At 34.9% G+C, this 23682-nt stretch overlaps 1 protein-coding gene across 1 annotated transcript in view; it reads right to left on the minus strand.

The window, feature by feature from the left end:
• Positions 1 to 42: 42 nt before the first annotated feature.
• The window catches only part of ABCA5 (ATP binding cassette subfamily A member 5), a 78275-nt gene continuing 54635 nt past the window's right edge, over positions 43 to 23682 (minus strand). Inside the window, 15 exon segments of the mRNA XM_017863702.1 lie at positions 43 to 839; positions 968 to 1043; positions 1474 to 1649; positions 2673 to 2764; positions 3123 to 3240; positions 3546 to 3672; positions 7044 to 7135; positions 7667 to 7741; positions 8453 to 8587; positions 8974 to 9087; positions 12805 to 12975; positions 16415 to 16528; positions 18374 to 18511; positions 18924 to 19051; positions 22002 to 22171. Coding sequence (XP_017719191.1) covers positions 741 to 839; positions 968 to 1043; positions 1474 to 1649; positions 2673 to 2764; positions 3123 to 3240; positions 3546 to 3672; positions 7044 to 7135; positions 7667 to 7741; positions 8453 to 8587; positions 8974 to 9087; positions 12805 to 12975; positions 16415 to 16528; positions 18374 to 18511; positions 18924 to 19051; positions 22002 to 22171 — 1825 coding nt within the window. The 3' untranslated portion in view covers positions 43 to 740.

Here is a 23682-nt window from a genome sequence, read left to right on the forward strand (position 1 = left end):
GTCTCAAAAAAAAAAAAAAAAAAAAAAAAAAAGAGTTGTTCAACTAATTAGTACTTTACATGAACTGCATAATGACATTTCAGTCAATGATGAAACACATTTCCAATCGCGATCCCATAAGATTATAATACTTTATTTTACTGTACCTTTTCTGTGTTTAGATATGTCCAGATACACAAATACTTACCATTGTGCTACAACTGCCTACAGTATTCAGTGCAGGGACATGCTCTACAGATTTATAGCCTAGGAGTAATAGGCTGTACCATATAGTCTAGGTGTGTGGTAGGTTATAACCACCCAAAGATTTATATAAGTACACTCTATTATGTTTGCACAATGACAAAAATGCCTTTCTCAGAATGTATCTCTGTCATTAGCAATGCATGACTGTACTAGAAAGAGTCCCAACATAAATTCAAGACACCATTATTATGGGAAAGATCATTTGTATGCTAAATGACCAGAAAAAAACTTAAAAACTATTCAGAACACTAGAACTCTTTAATAATGACTCATATGCTTATTTGTGTTTCGGAATATGTAAAATATTATGAACACTTCATGAAAAATACGGCAAAGTTTCAAAAGCTTAAGGAAATCTCTAAATCTAATTTTTAATTACTATTGTATCCTTTGAATAGGATTTAAAATCAAGATGTACATATAACATAAAACTAATATAATAAAAGAAGCTGTTCTATTCTGAAGTATGATGTACTGTGTCACAAGCACCATACTCACCACATGTGCTGTTTGGCTTTGGGATCCATACCTGTAGATGGTTCATCTAGCAAAGTAATCTGAGGATTCCCTAGCATACTTAGAGCAAAACACAACTACATGGAAAGAAAAAGACGGGTGGGGAATTAACAAAGGTTCACTATAAGGAATCTATCAAGACAGTATCAGGTACTAAACTATCAATAAAAAAATACAGACATTATTTGGTGTTTAATGAAAGTACCTTTCGTTTGATTCCTGCAGGTAGTTTCTTTACAGTTTTCTGAAGATGTTCTTTTAAATCAAGTGCATTTGTTATTCTGCAAAATGAACATTACAAAATGAGAGCACCATGACATATATAAACACAAATATCAACTGGGTGTGATCCCTGATCTTGTGAATAGTTACTCAGTTGAAGCTTATTATAAGTAGGTAAGGGCAAAAGTCTCCAATTTACATCATTTTAAATAAATTAATATCTTGATAAAATGGTTCACTTTCAATTAAAGTAAGTTTCATGACATCTACAGGTACATTCATCCTGCAACTAGAAATAGAAAATGACCTTTTATAACTATCATAATTTATAGCTATCAATATATTTTCATATATCATAAAGAATATATGAAAAGTAATAAACATTTTCTATAAAATCATTGTCCACAGAAATGCCTGTTATGAAATTTTAAAAATATGAAATGTAAACCTTTCTAAGTAACAAAAGGAATCTAAAGACAATTATTTTACCGACTTATGACTTCTTTCATGTCACTTGCACTCATTCCTTTTACAGCTCCATAAATTTCAAAATGTTCCTGCAATGTTGTATCTGGCCACAAAGGGTTTATCTGAGGACAGTAACCCATACACTTCAGGGAATAATCATCTTCATTTGTCTCTGAAGAATAATCTCCTAAAAATACCTATAGAAACACAAACCAATTTTTACTATTTTCTTTAATTTACATTGTGAAGGGAGTGGCAAGCACATTAATTAAAACCCCTTCCTACAGCCAGAGTAATATCAAGTCAGATTTGTACTCCTTTATTATTATTATTATTATTGCTAAGTAACTGAGACTACAAACAAGTGCCACCATGCCAGGCTATTTTGTTTTCTTTTTTGAATTTAGCAGAGACAAGGTCTCACTATGTTGCCCAGGCTAGTCTTGAATTCCTGAGCTCAAGCAATCCTCCTGCCTCAGCCTCCCAAAGTGCTGGGATTACAGGCATGAACCACAGAACCCAGTCAGATTTTTTACTCCTTTTTGATGTTTGATGATGGGAGGACATATATAGGTAAGTCAGAGTTCAGAGACATGGTCAGAAAGAGTAATACAGAGTTGGATGAAAAAGCAAGATGTAATTCTAATGATCAGGGAGCTTCACTGGACGGTGACAGTTAAGCCAAAGAGATAAGTGAATTTAGTACATATATTTCTAGGGTATAAGGTATAGCCAAACAAAGGAAATATCTTGGGCAATATGTCTGGCATTTTCCAGGAAAGCAATGAGTTAGTGTGGCTGACACAAAGTAAGCAAGGGGAGAGAAGCAGGAAATGGGATCAAGGTAGTTTTGTGAAGTATCCACAAAGTGGTGAGTGACACGCTTATAATAAAAGACCAGCTGATGGCAGGTCTAAACAAGCTCCCACATCTCCTGAAGCTAATAAAATTGTCTTCCATTAAGTTGGCAAATAACTCATGCATATAAGCACTGCAAAAGCAGAAATACTGTATATATGTGTGCGTCTACATGTGTCTGAAAATTTCACCATGCACATTATTTTTACAGATAACCCAAAAGATCATAATTTGATCAAGCTGTATAAAAAAATGCTAAAATATACATAAAATTAAATATCAAATCCTAATTTGTCATTAAAAGTTTGTTAATTAAAAAGATAAATCACATTCAACATATCCTATACTCTTATATATCATACCTGGCCTGAAGTTGGTTCAGTATCACCAACCAGAATATTAATAATTGTGCTTTTGCCAGCACCATTTGGACCCAGCAGTCCTAAGATCTCTCCTAAAGGAATTGAAAGAAAACTCATAATCCAATCATACTAAAAGTGGAAATTACTCTTCCAGAAAAGTTACATAATAAAAAATTAAATACCAGCCTTTTTTCACACAGAAAGAGATGTATTTAGTTGCCACTTTCTTTACTTTTCTTGAAAGAAGAAAATCTTTCTTGTCATCATATTCTTTATGCAAATTGCTGACCATAATGGATGGTTTCTAATAAGAAAAATTGTATTTAAAAAGAAAGTTATAAAACCTATCATGAAATGACAGGCTGCACATACCTCATGTCCATATTACAAAAATTATATTGGCTAATAAGGGGATACTGTACAAATAAATATCNAAAATTAAATACCAGCCTTTTTTCACACAGAAAGAGATGTATTTAGTTGCCACTTTCTTTACTTTTCTTGAAAGAAGAAAATCTTTCTTGTCATCATATTCTTTATGCAAATTGCTGACCATAATGGATGGTTTCTAATAAGAAAATTGTATTTAAAAGAAAGTTATAAAACCTATCATGAAATGACAGGCTGCACATACCTCATGTCCATATTACAAAAATTATATTGGCTAATAAGGGGATACTGTACAAATAAATATCCATTTGTGACTGAAATCCTGACTTATTCAAAAGTAAGTAAACAAAGTAATTTTTTTCCAAGAAAGATTTTTTTCAGATTGCTTCATATGCAAAGAAAAATATTTTTCAGATTAATTTCTATATACTGGGAATTTATCATTTCATATTTACTATGACTTAGTCATAAAGAATAAATTACCTCCTCACAACACTGGCAACTCATCAGCTCTTTGACCTTTAGTCTTTCAGCTTTGACATCTTCATCTTCATCCTCATTGTTTGGTGGTTCTGGAAGCTTCCTATTTTTGGACTTCGTTGAAAGGTTTCTACATATATATAATAAATATATAAAGACAGTAGGTTTTCAAATAATTAAAAATAGTAAGAAATTCAGATACTAGGCAGAGAAAAGACTGAAAAAATACACTAACATAAGATCTAGGATTATCTCTGAAAGGTGGAATTACAAGCGATATTTTCTTTTCTTTCTTTTTTTTTTTGAGACATGGTCTCACTCTGTTGCCCAGGCTGGAGTGAAGTGGTGCGATCTCAGCTCACTATAACCTCTGTCTCCTGGGTTCAGGCGATTCTCCTGCCTCGGCCTCCTGAGTAGCTGGGATTACAGGCACACGCCACCACGCCCGGCTCATTTTTGTATTTTTAGTAGAGACAGGGTTTCACCATGTTGCCCAGGCTGGTCTCAAACTCCTGGCCTCAGGTGATCCACCTGCCTCGGCCTCCCAAAGTGCTGGGATTACAGGTTCAAGCCACCATGCCCAGCCACAAGCATTATTTTTCAATGACTGATAGCATTTGGATGATATTACCTAAACTCATTCATTTATTCAACAATATTATTTATGACTAGTAGGTGTCAGGTATTATTACACAAAAAGAAAGATGAAAAAACATGAACCTTGCCCTCAAAAAATTTACAGCCCAAGTATAAATGAAATTGCCCAGAAAGAGTAGATGTAGAGGGTTGATGTCAGAACCCACAGTAACACTATCTTTAGGGATAGACAGTGTATGAAGTGCTTGCAAAGGCAATTTTGAAGTATAGAGGCAAACAGGAGAAGACATAATGGAAAACGAAGAACAAGAAAAATGTGGCTCCTGCCTATAATCCAGGCACTTGAAGAGGCCAAGGCATGCAGATCACTTGAGGTCAAGAGTTTGAGACCAGCCTAGCCACCATGGAGAAATCCTGTCTGTACTAAAAAATAAAATACAAAAAGTAACTGGGTTTGGTGGCACATGCCTGTAATCCCAGCTACTTGGAAGGCTGAGGCAGGAGAATCGTTTGAACCTGGGAGGCGAAGGCCGCAGTGAGCTGAGATCACGACACTGCACTCCAGCCTGGATGACAGAGTGAGATTCCATCTCAAAAAAAAAGAAAAAAAAATTTGTAAGGAGAACAATGTCAATCATATTAAAGGCTGCAGATTAGTTAAATAAGTTGAGCCTACTAGACAATTAAAAGACAAAATCTTTAGTTATCTTATTGCAAATAGTATCAATGGAAAGGTAAGAGAAAATCCAGATTGCAGGGAGTTATAGGAGTAGATGGAAGGTGAGTAACTGGAGATAGAAGGATTTGGGCTATGAAAGGAAAGAGAGATACAGAATAGGAATTAGAGATGGATTCATGTTCAAATAAGATCTATGGGTTCTTTCATATATGGAAGAAAGGTGACCCTCCCCAACCCCACAAAAAATATACCATTGAGATCCAGAAAGGAAAGAGAAAAAGAGAAAAAGAAAATTGAGCAATATTCCAAGTATATAGAATAAATGAAGACCTGGATAATAGGATGGGCTGCTACTTCCTCTAGGATGGGGAAAAGGCAAAAATGATGGAAGATGTGAGTAAGTTTGTAGAAATTTATAACTTATAATTAAGTGCTTCTATTTTCTGAGATATATGACAAGATTATTTACTGAGATGCAGGAAGGTGATTTGAGGAATATGAGGAATAAAGAGAAAGCTTTGGATAACTACTGAAAAGAAAGAGATAAGAAGGTGCTAACTAGCAAAATGTGATATATTTCCAAACAGTATTAAAATATAACTACCATTCAACCCAGCAATCCTACTACTGAGTATATACCCAAAGGAAAAAAAAAACCATTACATAAAAAAGACACCTGCACTCATATGTTCATCATGGTACTATTCACAATAGCAAAGTCATAGAACCAACCTAAGAGTCCATCAACAGTTGACTGGACAAAAAACATATGGTATATATACACCATGGAATACTATACAGCCATAAAAAGAATGAAATTATGTTCTTAACAGTAACATGGATGGAACTGGAGGCCATTATCCTAAGTGAGGTAATTTGGAAACAGACAATCAAATACCACCTGTTTTCACTTACAAGTAATCACAAGTATAAAGAGACAATCAAATACAACATGTTCTCACTTATCAGTGGATACACATGAACATAAACATGGAAACATTACGACTATGGACTTCAAAAGAGGGCAGGGATGAGGGTTGAAAAACTACCTATTAGGTACAATGTTCACTATTTGGGTAATGTTACACTAGAAGCCCAATTCCGATCAATATGCAATATATCCAGCTAACAAACATGCACATTTACCCCCAGATCTAAAATCCTTTTTTAAAAAAACCAGCTGAATTTATATGGAATAAATATGTAGTATTATTAAATGGAACTTTCATGTTATTTTTTCCAGTATATAATTCAATTCACCAATAATTATAATTTTTAGTGGACAGGTCAAAAAGACAAAAGTTGAGGATGCTGAAATGATAATAAAGTGATGAATCATGTAAGCAAGGCTGGACAGAAGAAAAAGTAAAAATAAATTAGCTAATATATTTGGAAGAATATGTAAAAAAGACAAACAATAACAAGCATTGGCAAGGATGTGGAGAAAACAGAACCCTAAAACATTCCTAGCGGCAGTGTAAAATCGTATTACCACTTTACAAACAGTCTGGCAATTCCTCAAATGATACAGCAATCCCATTTCTAGGTATCCACCCAAGAGAAATGAAAATATATGCCCATACAAAAAGTAGTATACAAATGTTCATAGCCACATAGTTCATAATAGCTGAAAAGTAAAAGCAACTCATTGATATAAATAAAGTGCAGTACTATATATAAAGTGCAGTGTACAATGTACATACAATGTAATATTACTCAGCAAAAATAAAAAGGTAGTGAAGTACTGCTACACGCGACTACATGATGAACCTTCCAAACATTATACTAAGTGTAAAACCATATGCTAGATACTAATTATAGAGCCCAAATCCTAGTAATTTTTAAAAGATGTTATCTGGCAAATCTGATGATTTTCCAACATTAAAATAACATGCCAACCAACTATGGTAAAAAGCAAATAGATATAAAAGTTAAATGTAAGGATTTAAGAGTATCGTTGGCTTTTGACTGAAGTTTTCCAAAGCATATTTCCATTGTCCAGTTATATAAAGTGTTCAGAATAGGCAAATCTGACAGAAACAGAAAGTAGATTAGTGGTTACCTAAGTCTGGGGGCTATGGAAGTAGGGATAAGAAAGTGACTGTAAATGGGTACCAAGTTTCTTTTTGGAGTGCTGGAAATGTTCCAAAATTATGTTATGGTGATGATTACACAGTTCTGTAAATATACTAAAAACATTTAAAACTTTAAAAAAATCAACTGACCTGAAAAAGGGATCTTTTCTTATTGATCTGCCTCCATATTTTTTCTCATAGTATTGTAAGAGGAAAATCCACAGTACACACTGCAGGTAGGGCTAAAAGAAAAACATGTAGCAGCTCATGACTAAAAGATTTGTTGTTGTAGTTTTTTCCTTTGCCAACGGAACTAAGACTATATACATCAAGTTCCTTGCCATTACCAAAAGAAGCAATCACAACCTTTTCATACTTGACATGATAAAGATAATTAAAATAAATTTTAATACAAACCGAAGCAGAATTATTTTAGCAAATTCTTCATTTATTTTCTACCTCTGTATCATTCATTTATTGTCAGCTTTATAAAATATAATGAAACACAAAAACTTTGTTTTTGCTTCTAAGAAAGACACAACTGTAATTAAATAGAATTAATAACATGTAAAAGGCTATATTAAAGTGAACACATTCAGTAAATGAAAGGTACTCCCCACTGAAACACAGAATAGCTAGCGTTAAGTAACACACTTAACTTTTATGTACCTTCTTTTCATGCAACAGGATAAAAAACTAAATATAGTTAAAACCACAGGACCAAACTATTCTTAAGGTAACATGCTAACTCACAAAAACACTTTATTTCTTACCGATATAACAGCTACTGAAAGCCTATCCCATGGATTATAGGTGTCCACATTTTTTCGTACATTCTTCCAAGAAATCTAAGACAAAAGTTTTGAAAATGTGTAAGCTGCAGTATGTAGAAATATTTGGATTAAAATGAAAAAATGTATTTTGTTTAGCAAACGTGTACTTTCTATAAATAAGTTAGCTATTCATATTAGTAAGTTATATTTTTTACTTAAAATCTTCCCTGTCCCAAAATATTTCTGAGGATCAATATAAATTAAACACATTGAACTGAGACCTAAAAAGGGAAGCAGGGGAAGTAGGATTAGAAAGTAGAATTAATTAGCAATTCTAAATTAAGAATTCATAACAATATTTTTTCTAATCACATGGAAATTTTTTTCAATTATCCAGTCTTAATAAAATGAATCTGGTTTTTGTCTCTATTTTTTCTTGTAGAAAATCTCTTATACTTTATTCTTTCTCAGCCCTTTATAGTAAAATATATTATTTAATCACTGATAAACTCCTAAAAACAAATACTGACTGAAATCATGTCACACTTCTAATTATATACATCATTTTGAGCATCAGAGAACCTGTAATGAACATAGCCCTTTTCCTTTGAGAATTTACAGTTTGACAAGAGCTTACAATAATTTACGCTGCATTAATAATATCTAAATCAAGCAGTAGCCACTAGCCTGATGCATTTTACTATTTTCTGAACAAGAACTAACATCCCCAATTTAGACCATATTTATTTATGTTTTTTAACATATTAAAATATTTAGCAGAATTACCTTTATGAAAGAAATCAGGCAACCTAGAAGTGGATAGATTGGAATGATGATACAAAAGGCATAATGAAGAATAGTTGCAATTGTGTATCCCATAAAGAAAGTTATTTCAGTGATTGCAACACAAGCCAACGCTGTCTAAAGAAAAAATAAACAAACAAGAGACGAAGTGTTTACAAACTTCATACAAACTGACTTACAAATTGGTGTCTAAGCATTAAACTATTTTTTCAATCCTCTAATAAAACATGGAACTAGAGATGATATTTAGCCAGCAAGCAACAACAATATCACTTGTTTGTAACTAGTGTCCTTGATACACTAGTTGCTAAATGTCTTCCATATTGTTCCTAGGTGGAAAGGATGATTCAGAAGACAAATGTACACGAAAAGAAGCTGCCAATTATCTACCTAAATTCTGCACTTACAAAAGACATGTAACATTTTTAGTATAATCAGGAAAGAATTCGTGACTTTTAATTAAACTGCTATGGAAAGTTGAAATAATGTAAAATGTGACTTACCACAGAATAGACAAATGACCAAAATTCTTTGGTATTTAAAATTTTCTTAAAGGTGAAAGAAGCAATATAAGTGAACAGAATAAGTGATGGAACATAACCAATAAGGCAAAAAACCTGTAAATCAGAAATATGTTTCTATAAAAATATGAACAGCTTACAATACACATGACATGAAATACCAGTCATATTAAATATTAAGAAATAATTATTAATACAATCCTAAATAAGTCATTTAAACTGAACACTATTTGTAGTTTTTTATACCAAGTAAAATACTATCTCTCATAATTATAAAAAGCAAGTATAGCTAGCTACAACTTAATCTCTCTCAAATATTAGCTATATTTTAATATACAGCACTTTATTTTTTAAAGTTTAAGAAAAACATTATTTTATATGGCAGAAACTAACATATAAGGTCATTATGATCTCTGACAAAATCGGTAAGTTTAGTTTCAGCCTCACCTGAAACTAACCTTGATGATGAGGTTGAGTCATCAACCTCACCTAACTCTGTTTTCCCTTTTTCCTAATGTTAAAGTATTCAATGAAAGGGCCTACTGTCATTTACATGTGCATACGAATGCAAATCAGTCTCTTCTTTGATATTTTAAGTTATATTTTATTTTATTGTAAATAATTTCCAGTTTTACTTTAGATTCAGGAGATACATGTGCAGGTTTGTTAACACAGGTATACTGCATGATGCTGAGGTTTGGGGTATAATTGATTCTGTCACCCAAGTATTGGATATAGTACACAACAGTTAGTTTTTCAACCCTTGCTCCCCTTCCTCCTGCCCCCATCTAACAGTGCCCAGTGTCTATTGTTGCCATTTTTATGTCCATGTTTACCCAATTGAGCTCCCACTTATAAGTGGGAACATGCAATAGTTGGTTTTCTGTTCCTTTGTTAATTCACTTAGAATAATGGCCTCCAACTGCATCTGTGCTGCCGCAATAGACATAATTTCATTCTTTTTTACGGCTGCACAGTATTCCATGGTGTATATGTAACACACTTCCTTTATTCAATCACTGGTTGATGGGCTCCTAGGTTGATTCCATGTCTTTGCTATTGTGAAAAGTGCTGCAATGAACATACCAGCTCATGAGTCTTTTTGGTAGAATGATTTATTTTCTTTTGGATATATACCCAGTGATAGGGTTTCTGAGTTGTAAGGTAGTTTTGTTTTAAGTTTTTTGAGAACTTTCCAAACTGCTTTCCATGGTTGCTGAAGTTTACATTCCCACCAAAAGTATATAAGCATTTCATTTTCTCCGCAGCCTCGCCAGCATCTGTTGGTTTTTGACTTTTTAATCATAGCCATTCTAACTGATGTGAGATGGTATCTCACTCTGGTTTTGATTTGCATTTCTCTGATGATTAGTGATGTAGAGCATTTTTTCATACATTTGTTGTCCACTTACATGTCTTCTTTGAGAAGTGTCTGTTCGTATCTTTTGCCCACGTTTTAACGGAGTTTGTTGTTTTTTGACTGCTGAATTGTTTAAGTGCCTTATAGATTATGGATACTAGGCCTTTGTTGGATGCATAGTTTGTATTTTCTCCCATTCTGTACGTTGTCCATTTACTCTGTTTATAGTTTATTTTGCTGTGCAGAAGCTTTTTAGTTTAATTAGGTGCCACTTGTCAATTTTTATTTCTGTTGCAATTGCTTTTGAAGACTTAATTCTTTCCCAATGTCCAGAACGGTATTTCCTAGGTTTTCTTGTAGAATTCTTAAAGTTTGATGTCTTACCCTTAAATCTTTAATCCATCTTGAGTTACTTTTTATACATGGTAAAAGGTGGAGGCCCAATTTCATTCTTCGGCATACGGCTAGCCAGCTATCCCAGGACCATTTATTGAACACAGAGTCCTTTCCGGTCGCTTATTTTTGTCAACTTTGTTGAAGATCAGATGGCTATAGATGTGTGGCTTTATTTCTGGGTCCTCTATTCTGTTTCATTGGTCTACATGTCTGTTTTTGTACCAGTATCATGCTGTTTTGGTCACTGGAGCCTTATAGTATAGTTTGAAGTCAGGTAATGAAATGCCTCTGGTTTTGTTCTTTTTAGGTAGGATTCTTTTTTTTTTTTTTTTTTTTTTGAGATGGCGTCTCTCTCTGGTGCTCAGGCTGGAGTGCAGTAGCACGATCTCAGCTCACTGCAACCTCCACTTCCTGGGTTCAAGCAATTCTCCTGCCTCAGCCTCCTGAGTAGCTGGGACTACAGGCACATGCCACCACGCCCAGCTAATTTATTGTATTTTTAGTACCGATGGGGTTTCGTCATGTAGGCCAGGATGGTCTTGATTTCCTGACCTTGTGATCCACCCGCCTCGGCCTCCCAAAGTGCTGGGATTACAGGTGTGAGCCACTGCGCTCAGCTTACCTAGGATTCCTTTGGCCATTTGAGTTCTTTTGGGGTTCCATATGAATTTTAGAATGGCTTTTTTAGGCCGGGCGCGGTGGCTCAAGCCTGTAATCCCAGCACTTTGGGAGGCCGAGACGGGTGGATCACGAGGTCAGGAGATCGAGACCATCCTGGCTAACACAGTGAAACCCCATCTCTACTAAAAAATACAAAAAACTAGCCGAGCGACGTGGCGGGCGCCTGTAGTCCCAGCTACTTGGGAGGCTGAGGCAGGAGAATGGCGTAAACCCGGGAGGCGGAGCTTGCAGTGAGCTGAGATCCGGCCATTGCACTCCAGCCTGGGCGGCAGAGCGAGACTCCGTCTCAAAAAGAAAAAAAAAAAAGAATAGTTTTTTTAAATTCTGTGATGAATAATGTTGGTAGTTTGATAGGAACAGTGTTGAATCTGTAGATTGCTTTGGGCAGTATGGCCAGTTTAACATATTGAGTCTTCTAATCCATGAGCATGAAATGTTTTTCCATTTGTTTGTATCATCTCTGAATTCCTTCAGCAATGTTGTATAGTTCTCCCCGTAGAGATCTTTCACCTCCTTTGTTAGATGTATTCCTAGGTATTTTAATTTTTTTGTGGCTATTGTAAACGGGATTGTGTTCTTCATCTGGCTCACAGCTTGCCCATTATTGAGATACAGAAATATTAAGCTATGTTTTANCATTGCACTCCAGCCTGGGCGGCAGAGCGAGACTCCGTCTCAAAAGAAAAAAAAAAAGAATAGTTTTTTTAAATTCTGTGATGAATAATGTTGGTAGTTTGATAGGAACAGTGTTGAATCTGTAGATTGCTTTGGGCAGTATGGCCAGTTTAACATATTGAGTCTTCTAATCCATGAGCATGAAATGTTTTCCATTTGTTTGTATCATCTCTGAATTCCTTCAGCAATGTTGTATAGTTCTCCCCGTAGAGATCTTTCACCTCCTTTGTTAGATGTATTCCTAGGTATTTTAATTTTTTTGTGGCTATTGTAAACGGGATTGTGTTCTTCATCTGGCTCACAGCTTGCCCATTATTGAGATACAGAAATATTAAGCTATGTTTTAAACTATGGAATAAAAGAGCTTATATCCTTTGTGAAATTATTTTCAGGCCTAAGTAAAACCAAGAAAGGCATTTTAAGGAAGGAATATATTAAAACGTTCCTGATTACACCCAAGTAGGTGGTCTACATGAAAGATCACTTTAGTTTCAAGAAATTATTTTAAAATGGTGGTAAATTATTGTTTTTAAAAGTCACTTATTATCATATAAAATGATTACATGTATTAAATACAATAGATACTTGCTCAATTTTCTTTAAAAAATAACCAAATTATTCAATAAGTCAATTGTCATGTTTATAAATAGTTTTTAAATAAAATTGTATCTATAAATAGCATGAGTACAACACTAACTTACCACAGCAAGGAACTTTACAGTATAAAAATACAATCCATAATGAAATGCCAATAAGCTTCCTAGCATCAAAATAAGAATGATAAAAAATAAGGGGATATCCACAACAGCTTGTCCAATCCAATATGCAGATGGCAAAAGACCTGAAAGTTTAAGTTGAGTATAAGCTTTGATCTAAAAAAAAAGAAAAAAATTATAACTTTAGACACTTTAGAAACATACAAATAAATTAGTAAATTATTGCAGATCTCTTAATATTACATCAGCGAAACCAAAAAGGTCACATTCCAGGCTATAGGTAATAAAAGTCCCCTCACACTAAATAAAATTCCATTTAGCCTTTAATTTGGCTCATTATCTCTAAGTAGTAACAATTTCAACAAAATTTTTAAGAATCAGAATACAGTAGTGCTAAGAAACTGAGATTAAAATAAAACAAAAGGTGTCACGGCAGTTGGGGTTAACAGCCATACAAACAATAAATAGCCAAAACATTACAGCTTTTGAAATACTGTGGAAACAGATGGGAAGATATGTTTACACAGAAAAGAATTCTCATTTTAAAATGAACCTTTCATAAATAAAAACACTAATAAATTGCCAAGTATCCTTTGGATTTACATAAGGCTTTCAGCTTAAGTGAAAGCTTCTGAAATGTTCAAAACCTTTTATGTACACTGGCATAGTATATAAATCCAAGGTGTTACTTATGTCACAAGTAAACTTAAATGATCATAGTTTTCCTATCTCAGGTTCTCATTTAATTTCAAATTTCTAAAATATTTCACAAATCCAAATACCTAACAACTTTATTTAGTTGATTTTGCCATCTGTAAAATATCTACTCCGAATAACTAAAGGTATTATATGAAAGAGCTGTCCACAGAGTGAGATAAAGGAAGCATAAAATATAAAGATTAGTTAAGAAGAGGAGAAATGAACAGAATTGGCAAGTTTTCTGTTCAATGAATTACGAGAACATGAGACACATGTAAATTCTAATACAAGAATAAAAACATAAGCCAAGGCAAATGCAATTATTTTGGATAATTCAAACTTCTGTCATTCACACATTGCTGGGAGGGTAATACAAAATGGAATACTCATCCTGGAAAATAATCTGGCAATTTCTTATAAAACTAAACACGTATGATTCAGCAATTACACTCTTGGGCATTTATTCCAGAGAAATGAAAACTTATGTTTACACAAAACCTGTATGCAAATGTTCACAGCAACTTTTTCATAATAGCCAAAAATGGAAAATAATCCAAATGTTTTTCAACAGGCAAACGGTCAGAGAAAGTGTGATGTATCCATACCATGGAATATTACCCAGCAATAAAAAGGAATGGCTTATAGATACATACAAATTGGATGAATTTCAAAAAAAATGCTAGTTGATAAAAGCTAATCCCAAAAGAAAACTTATTGTGATGCCATTTTACATTTTTGAACTATCAAAATTCCAGAAATAAGAGAACAGAGTAGTGGTTGCCACAGGTCAGAGAGGCTAGGAAAGGGCAAAAAATGGGAATATTTTTGGTGACAGAAATGTTCTGTATCTTGACTGTATCAATGCCAATATCCTGTTATATTTTTCTATAATTTTACAAGATGTTATCATTGGGATAAAATGTAAAGAGTGGCCGGGCGTGGTGGCTCAAGCCTGTAATCCCAGCACTTTGGGAGGCCAAGATGGGCAGATCACGAGGTCAGGAGATCAAGACCATCCTGGCCAACACGGTGAAACCCCGTCTCTACTAAAAAATACAAAAATCTAGCCAGGCGAAGTGGTGGGCGCCTGTAGTCCCAGCTACTCGGGAGGCTGAGGCAGGAGAATGGTGGGAACCCGGGAGGCGGAGCTTGCAGTGAGCTGAGATCCGGCCACTGCACTCCAGCCTGGGTGACAAAGTGAGACTCCATCTCAAAAAAAAATGTAAAGAGTACACTGGATCTCTCTGTCATTTCTAACAAATAAACATGAATATACAACTATCTCAAAATAAAAAGTTTAATTAAAATGTTTCAGTTGAAACAAGAAAGAAAAATGCAAATGTCCAGTAAGTTTTATTATCGTGCAGTGGGTTATGGATTTCTATATTCCTTACGCTTTTCTATAATTTATACATTACTACAATGAGTATATTTATGACAAAAATTGAATATTATTTTAAAATAGAGATATGTGTTACTTTTTTTTTTTTTGAGACGGAGTCTGGCTCTGTCCCCGAGCTGGAGTGCAGTGGCCGGATCTCAGCTCACTGCAAGCTCCGCCTCCCGGGTTTACGCCATTCTCCTGCCTCAGCCTCCCGAGTAGCTGAGACTACAGGCGCCCGCCACCTTGCCCGGCTAGTGTTTGAATTTTTTAGTAGAGATGGGGTTTCACCGTGTTAGCCAGGATGGTCTCGATCTCCTGACCTCGTGATCCGCCCGTCTCGGCCTCCCAAAGTGCTGGGATTACAGGCTTGAGCCACCGCGCCCGGCCCTGTGTTACTTTTATACTAAACAAATTAATAACAAAATTTCTATTAGAATTTATTTTATTTATTTATTTATGAGATGGAGATTTTGCTCTTGTTGCCCAGGCTGGAGTGCAATGGCATGATCTCGGCTCACCTCAACCTCCGCCTCTCAGATTCAAGTGATTCTCTTGCCTCAGCCTCCCGAGTAGCTGGGATTACAGGCATGCGCCACCACGCCTGGCTAATTTTTTTTGTAGTTTTAGTAGAGATGAGGTTTCTCCATGTTGGTCATGCTGGTCTCAAATTCCCAACCTCAGGTGATCCGCCCACCTCGGCCTCCCAAAGTGCTGGGATTACAGGCATGGGCCACCATACTTGGCCTAGAATTTATCTTTTTAGAATTTATTAAAATAATGAGTTCATTATTCATCACAGTCTGTAAGTTAATTTAGACAAATTTGTTTTTACTTAATTAATATCATCTGTGAAGAAGATCAGAATTTTTATTAGAGGGGTAAGATATAATCTCAGCAGAGTGAAAGAGTGGGAGACTTTGAACAGCCAAAGACTGTACAAGATCACCATATGCCTAAAGGAAAACAAAAGGGAAAGGCGCAAAAAGAAGTGAAAGAATACCAAAGAACCTCTGTATACTCAGCAATTTCTCCAAGGCCCTAATGATGACAATCACTTTCACCTTTTTTTTCCATTAATAAGAATTTAGCACCTTGACTACTTAATACCCCTGTTAAAGGATAAAAGGGACAGGCATGTTAGTGTGCCAGTTAAGGACATAAAGATCATAGTCAGTTCCCAAATCCACAATTTAAACAAGTTGAGTCAACCTGAGCAAGTCATATGAACAATACCATCTTTGATTTCCTGATCTATAAGAAATCGGTAACAAAAATCTTACCTCACAATATTGTGAGAATTAGAGAATATAATTTTTAAGGCATGTAGCAAGTCTCAAGTAATAAATATTAATTATCACTACTATTACAATAAGAAACTATAATAAATGTATTTATATTTCATTTACTTATTTCTAAAATAACAATTATAGTAAGCCTTGCAATCATGCAAATAGGTTATTTTTATACGACACTTCTTATTAGCAAATTATATATTTTTAACTGAGTCATTACCTTATGATTCTCTGCATTTTCCATGGCAAAGTAAGGTGGCATTGCAGTAACAATGATTCCAAGCAAAGCTGCTTGAAAATACAGCTCAATTTTAAAAACTATGTCGGTAATTTCCTGAAAGACAACCACAGAATAACAAATGGAACTGAGAATCATTTTATGTCTTAAAATATATCTTAGGATATTTCTTATGTCCTAAAAAAAAAATCAAAACCTCAGAAAGAACATATTAGCATATCTAACCCAGGCATAGTCTACATGAAAGAATGACTGGCCTAGTCTACATGAAAGAATGACTGGCCAAGAAAGACCCACAAATATGTAGACTAGTAGTGCAAGAAGTGGAAATGAATGAGACTAGAGTTGGATCCAATCATACAGAATCTAATGAAGGAAGAAACAAATGTGAAATATTAATATGAGTATCTATATGAATAGTTAGCTTTAAAAACTCCCATTTATTTCTTTCAAAATATAATACGATTATATGTCAGTGTTTGATGAAAATTATAAGTTGTAAAATCTTGTGTAATAGTTATGGATACAGACATATGTAGTAACATCATAAAAACAAGTATGGGAATTACAAATTGTGAAACTGTGAATTGTGGTTACTTCTATGGGAGAGAAGGAAATAAGGTTGGAGAGGGGTAACATGAGTTTTCACCTGTATCTTTAAAGTTTTATTAAAAACAAATATTATGCAATATTAACATGTGAAATATTTGGATAGTAGGTGGTTCATTTTCTGTAGGCTTGAAATATTTCATAATATGAGATACCTCTCCACAGACACTGCTGCTGGAAATGGAAAATGATGCTAACATTTGGGAAGGCAGTTTGGCAGTTCTTCAAGTGTTAAACATAGAGTTACTAGATGATCTAGCAATTCCACTCCTAGCTATACATCCAAGAGAAATAAAAACATATGCTCATACAAAATCTTGTACTAAAATAGTCATAGCATTACTCATAATAGCCAAAAGGTGGAAATAACCCAAATGCCATCAACTGATGAACGGATAAACAGAATGTGGTATTTCACATAAACATTCCATACATTCCACACAATGAAATATGATTTAGTAGTAAAAATAAATGAAGCACTGATATGTGTTACAACATGGATGAATCTTCAAAGCAGTATGCTAAGTACAAGAAAGCAGACAAAAAAAGACTACATACTGTATGATTCCCCATTTATATAAAATGTCTAAAATAAGGAAATCCATAGATACAGAAAGTACATTAGTGGTTGCCTAGGGTTGGGAGTGGGTATGAGAGGAAATGAGTGATTACTAATGAGTATAGGGGTTATTTTTTGGGGTGCGGGGTAATAGTATATCTAAAACTGGCTGTAGTGAGGACTGCACAACTCTATGAGCATAATAAAAAACACTGAAGTGCATACTTTAAATAATGGTCAGGTTGATTGGGCATTATATTTCAATGAAGCTGTTTTTAAAAGTATGACAAGAGAAAATAGAAAATATTGTTCCAGATATTTGTCCATTTATTTTTAGCATATGACAATCAAAAGGATTATGAGAAAAAATGTTGAATGCTTTTCTGTAATCTTAAGTTGACTCTGATATGCACAATCCAACAGTTCTATCTAGAGGAAAAATGGTTGTCCGGGTGACTTCTCAAGTTTTTTTCAATACCCCAATATCTGGATTTTGGGTAAAAACCATTCATTTAAAAATTATATTATATTCTATGATCAATACAGAACACACTTATTCCTTATACAAATATCAATACCAAAACAGAATCTCCTGTACCCTGAAACATACTTATACTGGGGAATCATAAACCATTTCTCACTTGAGTTTTAAGAAGACTAAGAGACCTCACAAGATAAACTTCTACATATTTAGTTATTTTTGCTTGTTTTTTTAACGGTTATTATATATATGACACGCATATGGAAATTTATCTGTATATACATTGGCTTACTTGAAAGAATGGGGTACTCCAGATCTGGATGGTTTCAGTCACATTTAAATGATAAAGATAGTAGTTACTAATGATATTCACTAATATAGGTAAAGAATAAACCATAGTACTGTTGAAAACAGCTGCAAAAACATAGTCCTACAATTAAAAAAAAGACACTTATTACATACTGTATATAAATGGATATATTATTGCTGTGTACCAAGCTTTTCTCACCAACAAAGCTAATTCTCATACTGAAAAACTGCTTCAACAACTCACAGAAATAATACTCAATGACAGATAAAGACAATCTGGTTTGGAATGTACAGATATTTTAATATTTTAAACAAGCATGTACTTTTTAAAAAAAACTAAATTTCTGTAACTTTATATATTGGTCATCTGTAAGGGAATGAAATGTATCATAAATAAAGTCAGCTACTTATTTCCAAAAGTAAAATCTAATTTCTAACTCATAAGGTCAAATCAACAAATAATTAATTTTAGAAGAAATGTTTTAATCTTGCATAACTCCCAAATGGATATTCCTTCAGTGCATTCATCTTACCTTTTCTAAACGCATCACATTTAAAGCCGCACTATGGGGAGCCACGGATACATAGTCACTGTCATTAATCATGGTCACCATTATGTTCTGGCTTGTGAAAAAGTCAATAAGATCACTGATCTCTGAGTCTGGTGTCAGAAAATAAGCAAATAATAAAGAATGAGTTTAAACGAAGCTTTTAGTAACATTGGGAAGATAATTCTAGTAATATTTTATTTTCATTAGCAAATACACAAGTAAGTACATTGGCTCTGAAGCCAGTCAGCCTGGTTTTAAAGCTGAGTTGTAATATTAAATTATTTGTCCTTCAAGCAAGTTACCTAGATGCTCTGGACCTTAAGTTTCCTCTTTTGTAAAGTGGGTAAAATAAGTATAACTGCCTCATAGGTAGAGTGATCATGAGGATTAAATGACTGAATATATACACAGACTAGAACCTGACACATAGTAACTGTGCATATTTTAGCTGCCGCTGCTGTTGCTGCTGCTGTTGCTACTACAACTATTATTAACATTGAAAAGTTAACCTGTAATACAAGAAATTTGGTTAAATAATAAGAATAAAAATCTATCTGACAATTTTAGGTAACAAGATAACCTGCTAAGCTCAGAAAGATATAGGCATGGTAACATCACTCGCTAGAGGATTTTTTTGTAGGCTCTGGGCAGACATGTCAATTGCCTTAACTACCTTAAAATATTCAAACACATAATCACATCGCTATCTACATTCTCTAAAGTACCTGGAGCCAAGAGTAAGATTTTAAATCCTGTCAGGATTTAAATCTATACCACATGTCTGCCGAATACATGCAGTTTCCCCTCTATCATAACAAAAACCAGGATTCAGGGAAGGACAAATGTGCCTTTGAGAGAAATTTAAATCAAACAAAGCAAAACATTACTAGTAACTGAATAGTATGGCAGGGTGGATCAGACACAGCACCAAATCTCAGTGTCATAGAGAATGGTGACACTACTTTACTCCCAACCTAGTACCTTAACTGATCTCTTATCTCTAACTTGCAAGAACAGCTATGTACCCTGAGAAGAGAGACACATTATAAGTGAAGGAAGCACAGCACAAGAGATACAAAAAGCTCTGCAAGGTGGGCAAGATACCACCTAATATATATATACACAGAGAGGCCAGCGATTCAAAAAAGAAGTGGTTTATTTTGGAACACACACAAGGCTTAGGAAGGCATGCATAAGCAAGCAACTCTAAGAATAAAAAACAAAGAGAAACTGAAAATACTAGAATTTCTAAAGCTCAGTGAGAATTAACTCAAAGCAAAAAGATTTTATTTGAAGCCAAGGTCCTTTTTTTAAAAAAAGAAATATTTGAGATGCATGTACAATTCCCTGGACATATATAAAAAATGTCAAGATTATCATAGTGTAAGGATTATATGTTAGCAATATAAAATGTATTTTAAAACCAAAACGAGAATTCCTAACGAAAGAAAAAAATTGCAAAACCTAACATTTTCCATTCGAGCAATTTTCCATTAATTTTCCACGCTCCAAGTAATTTTCCATGTTCTCACTCATTTATCCATCAATAAATGCATCTTTACCCGAAAGAATGAAGGTTATATAACAAGCACCAGATTTTAACAGTGATGACTTTAATAGTAATTTATAATCATTCCTAGCCACGCTTATTATTTTAATACTTGCAAAGTCTTTTTTGAATCAGTTGGTGAATCAAAAAGGAAAGATACTAGAATGTAGGTAAAGTGTTAGAAAGGTTAAACCCCACAGAGTTTGTTACAGAACAGGAGATGTTTTAGGAACAACTGATCACATATGAATAAAGTTTGTATTAGCTTTGAATGTTTTGAAAATCAGAACACTATGTCAGTTTTTTGTTTTGAGCTTTGCTCAAGTCTGTATGTTTAAATTTTTTTCATATTTGACAACTATGTGGTAAGGATACTAATAGCAAAGCCAAAAATATCCATTACAAATCTAATGTATTCAATTAGAGAGATTTATATTTGTCTCATTTTTCTTAGTTTTAACTAATTCTTCAGACTGTCCTTGAAGAATTAAACACTTCTATGCAGACACATACTTCTATAAATATTATGTACTATAACTCTTTGTAAAGAGGGTTTCTCAACTTCTGAAGTATATTTTGCTCACCATGAGCTTTTCAGCATAAAACATGCTGGCAAGAATAACATTATTATTAAAAAAAGAAATTTTACTATTATACAAAGTATAAATTAGAGTATTTTTAAAAACTATTTATTTATTTTTACCTTATTTTATTTTATTTTTTGAGGCAGAGTCTCCCTCTGTTGCCCAGACTGGAATGCAGTGGTACGATCTTGGCTCACTGCAACCTCTGCCTCCCAGATTCAAGCGATTCTCCTGCCTCAGCCTCCCGCGTAGCTTGGACTACAGGCGTGTGTCACCATGCCTGGCTAATTTTTATAGTTTTAGTAGAGATGGGGTTTCACCATATTGCCCAGGCTGCTCTCAAACTCCTGACCTCAGGTGATCCACCTGCCTCAGCCTCCCAAAGTACTGGGATTACAGGTGTGAACCATCACGCCTGGCCAAAACTGTCATTTATTTGTAAACCAAAATCTACTGTAATATATTCTTCAGCATCAATAAGAGATGTATTGAACTATAGATTTCATGCAGATAGACCACGCCTTTACCTTAAATATATTTCTAAAATCTAGACCTTTTTTTTTTTTTTGAGACGGAGTCTTGCTCTGTCGCCCAGGCTGGAGTGCAGTGGCCGGATCTCAGCTCACTGCAAGCTCCGCCCCCCGGGTTTACGCCATTCTCCTGCCTCAGCCTCCCAAGTAGCTGGGACTACAGGCGCCCGCCACCTCGCCCGGCTAGTTTTTTGTATTTTTTAGTAGAGACGGGGTTTCACCATATTAGCGAGGATGGTCTCGATCTCCTGACCTTGTGATCCGCCCGTCTCAGCCTCCCAAAGTGCTGGGATTACAGGCTTGAGCCACCGCGCCCGGCCAAAAATCTAGACCTTTATCCACCCCTCAACCCCACGCTCCATGCCCAACATTCATTCACAGACCTTCACACACTCACCAGTAGAATTTTGAAGAAGCAGACTTGTTTTGTACTTATGAGGTTTCTCTCCAGGTTTTAGAAAATATAAGTCTGGAACAAGTTTGATGGGAACCACAGCATTTTTAAAAGAGTGATGCACCAAAAACATAAAAATCTGAACTGTGAAAAAAATTAAAAGCAGAAGCAACCTGAAAAGAAAAAAAAACACAGCTCACGGTACATATTACACTAATATGAAAATCAATTAAAACTCTCCCTTCACATTGATAATCAGGACTTTTTTTGTTTTTATTTGAAACAGGGTCTGGTTCTGTCACCCAGGCTGGAGTGTAAGGGGTGTGATCTCAGCTCACTGTAACCTCTGACTCCCAGGCTCAAGCAATCTTCTCCCCTTAGCCTCCTGAATAGCTGGGACTACAGGCATACACCACCATACACAACTAATTTTTGTTATTTTTTTGTAGAAATGGGGGTTTCGCCATGTTGCTGAGGCTGGTCTCGAACTCCTGAGCTCAAACAAGGAGCTTGCCTGCCTCAGCCTCCTGAAGTGCTGGGATTACAGGTGTGAGCCACCTCACCCAGCCCACACTGGTATAGATTTAAACTCTAGAGAGTTAAAAGATAATAACTGAAAAAAACAAAGGAAAAAAACTGAAAAAAAAAATCCTATTCCCCAAAATGATCTTATGACAATACTGGAGAGAAAGCCAATACTGTATGACAAAAATTAAGTTATAAAAGTATATTTTAGATCAGTGACGCCCTTAAATTTTCATAAGAGTATGTAAACACGTAGTTATAACTGTTAAAGCACAAGACGTTATGTCTCAAATATTTGTCTCTACTTCTGAAGGAATTACTTCCTGTCCTGTCCTGTCTCTATCTTAACCTTTTTTTTTTTTTGAGAAAGAGTCTTGCTCTGTCACCCAGGCTGGAGTGCAGTGGTGAGATCTCGGCTCACTGCAACCTCTGCCTCCCAGGTTCAAACGATTCTCATGCCTCAGTCTCCCAAGTAGGTGGGACGACTGGCCTGTGCCACTGTACCCAGCTAATTTTTGTATTTTAATAGAAACAGGGTTTTGCCATGTTGGCCAGACTGGTCTCAAACTCCTGGCCTCAAAGGATCCACCTGCCGCAGCCTTCCGAAGTGCTAGGATTTCAGGCGTGAGCCACCGCAAGAGGCCCCATTTACTTTTCACACATGAACAAAAATATTTTAGATATAGAGAAGCAAATAAAAATAAAATTAAACTCTGAATGGCTGATATCTTTGAAATCTCATCCTAATCGCAATTTTATCATATTAATTGTCATTGCTGCTCTCAGGAGGCAAAGCAAGGTATACTACAATGCCCTTTTATCTGGAGGGCAGCTACTTATCTGATAAAATATCTCCATATTACATGTAATAAGTGTCCTAACAAGTGGTTGGAGAGCTTAGATCATCATACTTTATTTAGCAATTTATAATTTTCACATACTCCATAATTTTCTAAAAATATTTCTTAAATTGTTATATCTAAGACAAGATTTCAAAAGCATATGACATGGATCCAGTTCCACAATAAGTTAAGAAGTGATTTGGGTTAAAAAATATTCACAATTGGCCGGGCGCGGTGGCTCAAGCCTGTAATCCCAGCACTTTGGGAGGCCAAGACAGGTGGATCATGAGGTCAGGAGATCGAGACCATCCTGGCTA

This window comes from Rhinopithecus bieti, unplaced genomic scaffold (genome assembly GCF_001698545.2).
Source record: "Rhinopithecus bieti isolate Rb0 unplaced genomic scaffold, ASM169854v2 scaffold_2349, whole genome shotgun sequence".
Classification (NCBI taxonomy): Eukaryota; Metazoa; Chordata; class Mammalia; order Primates; family Cercopithecidae; genus Rhinopithecus; species Rhinopithecus bieti.